The 11,702-nt window shown below is 37.8% G+C and overlaps 1 protein-coding gene, 1 non-coding gene and 1 pseudogene across 2 annotated transcripts; all 3 read right to left on the bottom strand.

Moving 5' to 3' along the window:
• Positions 1 to 1,914: 1,914 nt before the first annotated feature.
• LOC111998318 (U4 spliceosomal RNA) lies at positions 1,915 to 2,067 on the bottom strand. The gene has a single exon (XR_010629958.1). It is a non-coding gene; the product is annotated as a U4 spliceosomal RNA (small nuclear RNA).
• A 279-nt stretch (positions 2,068 to 2,346) lies between these two features.
• Positions 2,347 to 6,440, bottom strand: LOC111998282 (uncharacterized). The gene is made up of 2 exons (XM_024030385.2): positions 3,648 to 6,440; positions 2,347 to 3,555 (listed from the first exon to the last, which is right to left on the bottom strand). Exons 1-2 carry the CDS (start codon positions 6,438 to 6,440, stop codon positions 2,347 to 2,349), a joined length of 4,002 nt encoding a protein of 1,333 aa, XP_023886153.2.
• A 2,027-nt stretch (positions 6,441 to 8,467) lies between these two features.
• On the bottom strand, positions 8,468 to 10,710 carry LOC111998317 (acetylserotonin O-methyltransferase-like; annotated as a pseudogene).
• Between the last annotated feature and the right edge of the window lie 992 nt (positions 10,711 to 11,702).

Genomic DNA, 11,702 nt, shown 5'->3' on the forward strand with positions numbered 1-11,702 from the left:
ACATTAAATCCCAATTGTTATTTTTGCTAAATTGAAGCTCTAAAATTCCTCATTTGGGAGAAGTTTGTCATGTCAATAGTAGTAGCTATTGTGGTGTTTTATGCTTGTACCATGCTATATGGAGAGAGACAGAGAGAGGGAGGGAGAGAGAGAGTGCGGCAACATACAAAAAATGTAGCAAATCAACCAAAAGTTAAAATAATTTACTCATATATTTCATATGTTATTCATACTTCACTCATATATTTTATATGTTTTTACCCCAGTTTGTACCCCAGCCTCCACCACCTACGTGTGGCGGCCTGGTACAAGTTTGGCAGCAACAAGCCTCACGAAAACAACAAATTGGCTGCCCTTGTGTGCTTCCAATAAAAGCTAGGAATGCCATTAATACGATCATAAAAGCCTTCACAACAAATTGTTTGTAGCCTTCCATCAACACTTACTCTTGAAATTCTTTAGATAGTAAGTGTTAATCGTCTTCAGTTGTAGAATGAAAGATATGTAACTTTTTTATAGAAAAATATTGAATTGGCACAACGAATTGAAAATACTTGTGTTCATAAATATGTGAAATATTAATTTTGATATGGAAACTGTTGAGAACACACTAAAGAGCTCATTTATTGAATTTCTGTTTTTCCTCCCTTATTGAAGAGTTTAAAGAACGTTTCCCATCTCTCTCTCTCTCTCTCTCTCTCTCTCTCCATATAAATTTTTATTTATTAATCACTTAACTTTAGTCATTTCGTATATCATAAGAGCATTCACATCAATCTCTACAAGGTTTTAGCCAAATTAATCCAAAAAACTTATATATGGCTATTTTAACAAATAGACACCTACATCAACCTTAATATTTTTTTTTCTTTATCCATCTAATGCAAGAATAGTTAACAAATTTGCATTTAGCTTCAATGGCCTTTAGTATCTGATATCACAACCACAACAACAGTATACCAAAGCCAAATAAAATCTCATTGCATTGCAAATAATTTTGAAAGGTACATAATGGATTTTAGCTAACCAGCTTCAATATAACATGTTAAAACTTACAAAAACCCATTAACGCTGGTCACAAAATCCTGTTACTATATATTTCAACAGTTACATTTATATTATTATATTTCAACAATTACATTTATATTATTTTATTTTCATTGGTTCAACCCCCCAACAATTGCCTAGGGTTACCAAATAGAAATGGCCTTGTAATTTTGGTCCAAAAGAATATATTTCATACTTATTTACCTTTTCTTTTGGAAAAGTTTTTGTTTCTAGCTAAATTTAAAGAAATCCATATACAATTTTTTTTTATTCTATCCCACTTAAATCAAAAGTCACCTCTCTCTCTCTCTCTCTCTCTCTCTCTCTCTCTCTCTCTCTCAAGATTAACTCTCAATTTTGAGAGAGAACAAACCCCCTCGACTTGGACCTATTATACATCCCTAATGGGACTCCCCCACTCCCACTCCCCATCCCCATGAATCAATCATATCTCTTGATAAACATCAAAATATTGATGTAGACTCCACCACCCTAGCATTGCTAATAATATTATTTGATAAGTTGACCTTTGTATATTGATAAGTGTAGAAATGCAATAACCATTGATGTCACTTGTTATGAATGATGTATAATAAAGACGATATCAATGACGAATTCATGTAAGTATATGTTACTGATCACAAATTTCTATATTAGTAAGTTATGAAAAGATTTGTATTTATAACATTTCTCTTATATTTGTCCACATCCCTTTCAAAAATTTGATGTGCTTTTCTTCTTGGCAAGAAAAAGTTATTGCAATTAATAAGAGTTTTTTTTTTTTTTTTCTTTTAAATTTTTCTTTTTTTAATATTCATAGGTTAGCAATTAAATAAGACAATAAGTTTTGAGAACTAGTAATTGTAGGGCTTTACCCTAAAGAGGCAGCCCTTCCAGAAATTCTCAAAGGCTGAGGCTGAACCCAGGCCTAAGAGGGGGTTTGGAAATAGTTTTCAACCAGCAATAGACGCACCTCAATTAGAACCTCACTGGCTGCGTCGTTGCCCCAAGCGCAAAGATGGATTGTTAATGTGGTTTTGCTCTACATTTATATTCAGCTGTGTAGCACAGTCTGCCAGACACAAACGATGTGGGTTGCAATTCTCTTTTTTACAGGAAAAAAAATAAAAGAGAAAAGAAAAAATTTGTGCTCAGTTTCTCCCTTGTTCACTGTAGCCTATATATGATATGAGTCAGTTTCAGTTTTATAACTAATTTTAAATTAAAATTTTTTTATTCAGCATGTCTTACTATTTTTTTTTTTTTTTGAGAATCTAGCTTCAACTTTATAAAATAAAATCAGCCACCATCGGCTAAAAGTATATCAGCTACTTGTGGTGGGATATCATCCATCCACAAAGACAAGCCAACAATAGTTCTTGCATGTTTAGCTAAAGAATGAGCAAGCGAGTTACCCATTCTACGAGTATGTGAAAAAGAAACACAATTACAAAAAACTAAATAATGCTTAATAGAAGAAATCAAATGACCAAAAGAAGAAAAAGATTCCTCTTCCTTTCTTAAGGCTGAAATAACCACCTTTGAATCTCCCTCGACGATAAAAGAGGGTAGGTTGAGGTCCTTAGCAAGGGTGATAGCTCGAACAGCAGCCAGCGCTTCCACTTCGTCTGATGAGGATGGCAGCTTGATCTTCTCCGACAAGGATGCGAGCACCTTCCCATGAGAATCACGAACAACCACACCCAGCCCAGCTTCCTCTGTCTCCCTAAAAACTGCACCATCAAAATTAATCTTCAAGTGCATTGGAGGAGGGGGTTCCCACTTGGGCCGAGACCTGTGAGGAGAAACTATCTGCACTGGAGCAGCTGGTTGCACATCGTTGAACTCTTGCAGCATATGCATGGCTGATGGAACAACTTGGGATAGCGGGAAAGCCTTGTTGCTGGTTCGAAGTTGATTACGGCGAAACCAGATTGTCCACGTGATTGCCGCAAACAGCTCAGGTCGCCTATCGGACTCCAGCACGAATCTGGTGAGCTCGTAGAAATTTGAGAACCTTTTAGACCTGCAAAACAGCCACATTATGTCAGTTTCCCACATGGCCGAGAGAGCAGAGCAGTCCCACAGTGCATGGAAACCGTCCTCGGCCTTCAGGTTACAATGGTTACAAACATCTTCTTCAATGACTTTTCTGCGGACCAGGTTTGTTTTCACTGGCAGAGCATCCCTACAGGCCCTCGACAGAAAATTTTTGACTTTATTTGGCACAGAGAGCCTCCAAATACGTCCCCACACACTTTCATTTTCACTATGGGAGAAGGGAGATGATGGTGATTCAGCCTTTTCTTGGACAAGGAATCTATAACCGGATTTCACGGTATAGACCCCATTAGGAACATGTGGCCAAAAGAGCTTGTCCTCTACAACGGTTAGGCTGAGTGGGATTTTTAAAATCAATTCAGCTTCCACAGGGGCAAAATAACCAAGTAAAGCAGCCCTATCCCAACTTCTAGGCGTAGGATTGATAAGACAATCCACTGTTGCTTCCTGTAAACCATCTAAAACAGGGGACAAAATTTGAGGGTGCTCTAAGCTAGGAAGCCATGGGTCACTCCAAATTTTGATAGATTCTCCGTTACCCACTCGCCATCTAGCCCCTCTCTCCAATACTTCCCTCCCCTTGAGAATACTACGCCAAGCATATGAGCCACTTGGAGAATCCGGGGCTTCCATGAATGAGCAATTTGGGAAAAATTTACTTTTGAAAGCTCTGTACAATAGAGAATCTTTGTTGTGAAGGAGTCGCCAAGCTTGTTTGCTAACAAGGCGTCGTTAAAAAGAGCTAAATCTTTAAAACCCATCCCACCAACAACCTTAGATTGGGTAAGAGTCTCCCATTTCACCCAATGAATCTTTCGCCTATCTCCACGTTGACCACACCAAAATTTTCTAATAAGGCTCTCCAATTCATTACATAGGCCAATAGGGAGTTTGAAGCAACTCATGGTGTAAGTGGGTATTGCTTGCACTACTGCTTTAATCAATATCTCTCTCCCAGCCTGCGAGAGTAATTTTTCTTCCCACCCTTGCAACTTCCTCCAAACCTTCTCCTTTATAAAGTTGAAACTAGCTTTCTTTTTTCGCCCCACAAAGGATGGTAACCCTAAGTATTTCTCATACTGCTTGATCTCCGGTACCCCCAAGGTTTGTTTGATATGCTGTCTGATTTCTTCTGAAGTGAGCTTGCTAAAGAAGATGGTGGTTTTATTCCGGTTAATTTGTTGGCCAGAACAGTTCCTATATACTTCCAGGATCTCCAAAATATTATTGCATTCCTGCACAGTGGCCCTGCAAAATAGAAGACTATCATCTGCAAAAAGAAGATGTGTTAGTCTCGGGCTATTTCTGGAAAAAGCAAATCCCTTAATGTCACCACGGTTTGCAGCTTGGGAGATTAGACCATTCAGCCCCTCAGTACACAGCAAGAATAAAAAAGGAGATAGAGGGTCACCCTGTCTGATTCCTCGGGATGGGACAATCATGCTAGTAGGCTCATCATTGACCAGGATTGAGTAGGATACAGTGGTTATGGAAATCATCATCAATCTAATCCATTTTTCATCAAACCCCATTCGCCTCATCACTGCTTCCAAATAGACCCATTCCACTCTATCGTAAGATTTACTCATGTCAAGCTTTATGGCCATAAATTCTTCTTTCCCTGTGTGTCTCTGCATACTATATAAAGACTCAAAAGCCACCAAAATATTATCTGAGATCAGTCGACTTTTCGTAAAGGCACTTTGGTTCTCAGTGATAATTTTTGGTAGAATTTTTTTAAGTCTATTAGCTAAAACCTTAGAGAAAATTTTATACAATACATTACAAAGGCTAATAGGCCGGAATTCAAACACAAATTCCGGATTTTTAACCTTAGGAATGAGAGTAATAAAAGTGTGATTAAGGTTAGCAGGTAAAGATGCAGAGTTGAGAAAATAAAGCACAGAAGAGGTGACATTCTCACCTAATAAATCCCAATAGTTTTGATAAAAGACAGGGGGCATACCATCCGGACCTGGGGCTTTTAGAGGGGCCATTTGCTTGATTGCTTCTTGTACTTCCAGAGCTTCAAACTCAGCCACTAATCTTACATTCATCTCATCACTGATAATGGGATAAATAAATTGAGTAGTGCTCTCTAGATTTATAGGATTAGCCGATATAAACAAGTCTTGGAAATAGGCTATAATTGTTTCTGCCACTTCAGTTTGGTCCCCACACCACGTGCCATCACCTTTTTTAAGAGAAGAGATTGAATTTTTCCTACACCTTTGTGTGGCTCTTGCATGGAAATATTTGGAGTTCTTATCTCCATGTTTAGCCCATTGCACTTTTGACCTCTGCAACCACATCTGAGCCTCCTTGTCCCTGAGTATGTTAAGTTCCAGCATCAATTCCCTTACCCGAAAGTTCTGCCCAGATCTTATAGCTTCCTTTTCGGCCTGCACCACCTCCTTCTTCTTTTGCTCTAGCTCTTTTCTCACACTACCAAAATTTCTCAAACTCCACTTCTTAAGCTCAACCCCACATCTCTCAATTTTTTTAATTACTTTAGTACCTGGATCAGCTGAATCATTTACGGCCCACACAGCTTGAATAGTATCAGTACACCCTCTCTCTGTAAGCCACATTTCTTCGAACCAGAAAGGTTTGGATGCCCTCGGTAAGATCAAATTCCTCGGCACTATCCAGATAGGGCAATGGTCTGAAGAAAAAGATTGCAAGTGATGTACAATAGTCCCAGCAAATCGAAGTAGCCACTCACTGTTAGCCAAACCCCGGTCTAGTCGCTCCCATACCGAATGACCATCATTAAAGTGTTTCTTCCAAGTGAACTGAGAACCAGTAAAGCCAAGGTCCATAAAACCACATTCATCAATAGCATCTCTAAAAAGTTGCATTTGGGAATGGCTTCTAACACTACCTCCCAATTTCTCCGACTGCCTCGTTATTTCATTAAAATCCCCCATACAAATCCAAGGAAGTGTCATACGAGAGTTGAGTTCTCGAAGAAGATTCCAAGACTCTAGCCTTTTGTGTGTAACGGGCTCACCGTAGAAACCAGTAAATCGCCAAGCTCCCTCTTTACCTTTGCCTACCACAGCATCAATATGGTTTTTTGAGGACGTTTCAACATGTAAATCAATATTGTTCTTCCAAAAAAGAGCCAAACCTCCAGCTCTATTTATTCTTCCCACAAAGTGCAAATTCTCAAAACTTAAGTCTCTTTTGATTTCTTTTAGCCTAGCTTCATCTGCCCATGTCTCGGCCAAAAACACGACAGAGGGATCTTTTGCCCGGATTAAATCTCCAAGCTCTCTCACTGTACATGGGTTCCCAAGCCCACGACAGTTCCATGCTAAGCAACTCATTGGGACTGGTAGGGCTGCTCAGCAGCCTCCGCCAATAAACTGTGATCTCCACTAGAAATCTGCAACTTCTTTCGGGGTTGTGTTGCTTCATCATCCCCATCCAGAACTGAAGGATGTTTGCCTAAAGTAGGTACATGCATGTTTTGCTCTTCACTTTGTCTCAGACGTGCCAAACGTTTCCAAGTTCTCAAACCTACTTGATTTTCCTCAAGACCACGTGGCTCGTTAGTGGAGTCATGTGCTTCATTATGGGTCAAAGGAGTAGTCTTGTCCCTTGGATGTACCTGAACATAACTAGACAAACTAGGAGACAACTCATCCATAATACCCGGGTTAGCTAAACAAGAAGTATGAGAATCATATTTGTTTATTTCCATATCAATCTCCTGGATTTGCTCTTCAAAGTTAGCCAAATTTGTATGCATGTCACTAGGCATCATAATGGGCAAAGTATCAGAAGAAGCCTGAGTTTTACTTACATGGGAAGTATGCGTGACAGACGCCATTTTACCCGGGATTTCAACATTCTGATTAACCTCAGAAGATTCGAGATCAACCAGGTTGGTAGTGGCTTCCCGCGGCGGTGCCGTCCCTTGCCTTCTCACCTCTGGTTCACGTCTAAACCTCGCATGAGCATCTTCACCACCAAAGTCACCTCCTGTGCCTGGCACAAACACAAAGGACTTCTTTCCCACTGAAAATGGGTCAGCCCTAAGCCCTAAGCCATGAACCATATTCTTGTTGATTTAGGGACAGTGAACCTTTACTGGATAACCACACACTACATTCCTTGGCATCATGCGACACCAACCCGCACCAGTAGCAAAAGTTAGGCAACTTCTCATACTTAAATTTTACCCAAACCTCTTTGCCATCGCCAAGCATAACCTTACGTCCTTTGCTGAGTGGTCTTGTAACGTTGATGCCAACTCTGACTCTTAAGAAATTACCACCGATTAACTCACCAGTTTGTGAGGCTTTTGAGACATCCCCAATGCTTTTACCAATCCCATAAGCTGTCCTCTCGTTCAATCTGTTCACAGGGAGTCCATGGATTTGAACCCAGAAATTAACTATAGAAAATCTCAAACTCCGGATAGGGCAGGATCCATCATAATAAGAGAGGATTATGAGGTGTTTATCATAAATCCACGGTTCGGTTGCTAAAACCCTTGCAGCCTCGTTTTCATCAGTAAACACAAATAGCAGTACATGGTCTCCTACGTCTCGGATCTCGAAACCGTTCCGGGTTTTCCACAACGGCTTGAGAGTTCTTCCAACAGCCTCAACACTAAGTGCCCTTCGCGTCATAAACTTACCTGCCAGTATCACCTCTTTAGTATCAGGGTTATCTTCATCCAGAGTAATCTTGCTATTTTCTTCTTCCAAGAGAGAAAAACGTTTCCAGTCGTTCAGTACTTCCTCCATTGTAGCAGGTCAATCCGTATAGTAGAAGAAGAGAAAGAAAAGGACCGCTGTTTCCCCACCCCAGAAAAAACACAAACCACTAGCCCTACTATTGACGTATCAACAGAGGGGAAGAATATCACTCCTAACGGAAGATAATAGGTTCTACAGTCGCGCCGCTCTAAACTAGGTTAGAGAGACGTGAGCAGAGAAAAAAAAAAACCTTGATCCTTACTATTTGAATGCATTGAAGTAATATGTGGAAATGTTTATAATTTGGTGTAAGTTTGTTAAATTATTATAAGACTACAAAATTATTTTCTAAACTGTGGGGCAGATTTGACTCTTTTTTTTTTTTTTTAATGAATGATATTTTCTAGCCAAAAAAAAGTTTCCTCAGAAATTAATGTTTTAATTGAATTAGGATGGAAAGACATAATTTTCTTCTTCTTTTTTTTTTTTAAAAATTTCGATAGTCATATAGATGCACTTAATACCAAGCAAACTACATCAACTTAAACTGGTTTTATTGAATTAAGTAGCCATAACAACAGAGCGAAAGAGAATCAATACTTAGGACCAAAGATCCACAATAGTTCATATTTTTAAGTAGAGATAAATTATGGACATGCCTCAATTACTGATTGCAAAGCACGAATTGGTTTCACTGTGTATCTACTAAATCCAGCCTCTCCAAGAACAAATCCCCACTCTTTCAAGGTCCTCTCTTTGCATTTTTTAAGGATTTAGATGCACTCGTTGTCTGCCCAATCATGCAGAACCCGGTGCAATTCTCAAAGTAAACTACTTAAGCCAAAGAACCGGATATCTTAAAAAGGGTACGGTGTACTTCAACTTGAGAAATACCAAACCAATTTTGATTCTAATAGAAAATCATATGCTATTACATTTTACATAAAAGGAGCATGGAAGCTGAGGAAAAATTTAAGCTTACGGTTGAAGTAACAATATTGCCATTTTAAACCTAAGAAGTTTGGACGCCTCAATAAAATCCTCGACCTGTCCTCGTCAAGCATGACAAACAAAAACATGTCTAGGACAATTTTGCGTGTCTGAAGAGAAAAAAAATATAACTTCTTATTTAAAAATTCCTTCTATTTTAAACATAATTTCAATGATTTTATATTGAAAACTTAAACATAAAATATGTTTTTAAAAATATACCGAAAGATATATATTAATTAATTATTTAATTTTCTTATATTGTGTGTCGTGTCTTGTAACTCTTGTTCATGTTTCTTATTTTCAAATACATAGTATTGCCTTATCTTGTAGGCTTAATGGCATATATTTCGGAGGTATGAAAGATTTGAAAGTTGAAACTACTTGAAGACCTTTTACAAAACCTTTTATGTGTGTGTTTTAGCTAGGTTAAAAGCAGGTCTTCATTCTGAAGTGGCTTCCTAAACACATAAATGACCTATACACTGAGGGCGCCTTTTTCATTTGCATGAACTTACCATTATGAAAGCAGCATCAGCCTTTGGAACAGTTTCAAACATATCACCCCCAACATGTTTAACTCCGCTGATCTCTGCAGCAACAGAGACAACATGAGGAAGATCAAAGTTGATGCCTTGAAGCCATGGACATGCCTTAACCAACAACTTTATAGTGGTTCCATTGCCTCCACCCACATCTACCAAACTGCTAAGCCCATCAAATAATCCTGGACAACCTTGAATCATCGCGGGCACCACTAGCCTTGCATCACAAGCCATTGCTTCATTGAAGAGCTAGCTAAGATCAGGATTTGCTGCTGTATGGCTCCATAAATCTTCACCATGAGTCTTCTCAAATGATGAAGTCCCATTGGCCAGAACTGGAGCACTTAGACTAAGCCATGGTGCCAGCATCACTGGGCTGCTCTCCATCAAAATAAAAGCAGCCATGCTATGTTCTCCTTGCCTCATCAAACGGCGAGATAGAGGTGTTTGCGCATAACCTGGGAACAGTAGCGAGCCAAGATTTAGCATCAGAAGTCAAAAAATACAACATACAATTCGCTTGTCTTCCACTCTCACAAACATGACTAGATGCACATATAATGCATACACACACTCTCTCTCTCTATATATATGGTACTTAACATCAATTTAAACAATACAGTGCCACCCATTTGAATATTACATTATATTTTAATGGTAAGAAAATTCATGGAAAGATAGCATATCAAGTATATTATGTTATTTATAAAGATACTTTTATATATGTATCATTTGTGTTGTCATAATTTTAAATAGTCAACGTTCTAATTAAATTTTACATAAAATGATTTTTAGTGATTAGATAAATCTCAAATAAAGCTTCCAATTTAGTTTTTGTTAAATTCAAATAATTAAATGATAAAAAATTTTAATTATATAAATTTTTTTTGTATATTTAAAACTTCATAATTTAACTTGAAAATAACATCAAATTATGTAGTTTATAATATTATAATTAATCCTAAAATTTATTACGTATACACTCAGTTTGTGAAAAATGATAAAATGTTAGATAAAGAAATGTATAGAATGATTAAAAAATAATCAAAGTTGGGGGGTCTCCCCCCTTGCCTGGGGAGCCTTGGGTAGTGAGTTTCTCTTTGAATATTCCACGGTGCATTAGGAACCTCATAATGCGATAGAGTGGGGAAGGAGCACATCCTAGAGTTGAAGACAAGTCCGAGAGTGTAACGAGTCATCCATGTCTTTCAATCATTCAATGGCATCAGCTATCTCAAGATCAATGGCACGCTTGACTACAGCCATTTCTGAAAAGCCCAATATGTGCTTCCAGATATTTACGTCTGCATGTTCTTCTTTTCTTCATGGTGAAACTCTCTTTGTGTTTCTTCCATCTCTTTCTCTCTTCCCTCCTCTCTCGATCAGTATGAGCAATCTATTAATTCTACTTGAGGTAAGACATTTCAGGTCGACGGTTCATATACACAAGAAGAACTGTTGCGCAATAGGAAAATGAAGCTATCACTATTATTTGCTTGCAAGATTTTACTACTATTTTTATTTTATTTCCTTTAGTGCTAATCCAGCCAAAAAGATTTGTCCTACATTTGGGCTTGTACTCTAATATTCTTTATGATAAACATGATATTATATACTTATCATTTTTTATCATTAGATGAAAATATTAATTGATTTTTTTTATGTAAGTAATATTTGAACTTAAGTCCCTTGTTAGACATTAGACGACAAGAACTGCTTGAATTAATTGAAACCATCAACCCCAAAAATTTATTAACCATGCGTGCAAAGGTAGATGTGATTAGATGGAGAGACCCTTAGCTTTTTGTTTGGTAGAACTCACTAGATGGAGACCAGATTCTTAGGGGGTGTTTTGTACAATTGTTTAAACAACAGTTTTCAGTGTTTAAACACTAAAACACGTATTTTCACAACACTTAAAAGAACGATACTAGAAATCTCTAACTAAATGGGCCGTAAGCTTTTTGTTTGATAGAAGTCACTAGATAGAGAGAAGTCACTAGATGGAGAGACCCTTAGCTTTTTGTTTTGCTATTGAACAAAAAACCTGATGGATAGAAGTCACTAGATGAAGAGACCTTTAGCTTTTTGTTTGGTTATTTAACAAAAAACCTGACGGATAGAAGTCACTAGATGGAGTAATTCTTAGCTTTTTGTTTGGTTATTTAATAGAAAATCTTCTGGGTAGAAGTCACTAGATGGAAAGACCCTTAGCTTTTTGTTTGGTTATTTAACATAGAAAACTTGATGCATCGAGACATGTTGGTATATCTAATGATAGGGGATTTATAATTATTACCAATCTTAATATATAAAAATATATAAAATTATGTGGTAATAAATATGA

Source organism: Quercus suber, unplaced genomic scaffold (genome assembly GCF_002906115.3).
Source record: "Quercus suber isolate HL8 unplaced genomic scaffold, Cork oak 2.0 scaffold_122, whole genome shotgun sequence".
In the NCBI taxonomy this organism is placed as follows: domain Eukaryota; kingdom Viridiplantae; phylum Streptophyta; class Magnoliopsida; order Fagales; family Fagaceae; genus Quercus; species Quercus suber.

Excerpts from the sequence above, each read along its gene's own strand:
- LOC111998282 (XM_024030385.2), bottom strand. The coding sequence starts at position 6,440 with ATGAGTTGCTTAGCATGGAACTGTCGTGGGCTTGGGAACCCATGTACA. Across the intron at positions 3,556-3,647 it reads AGGGGCTAGATGGCGAGTGG|GAAGCAACAGTGGATTGTCT; the intron begins GTAACGGAGAAT and ends GATGGTTTACAG.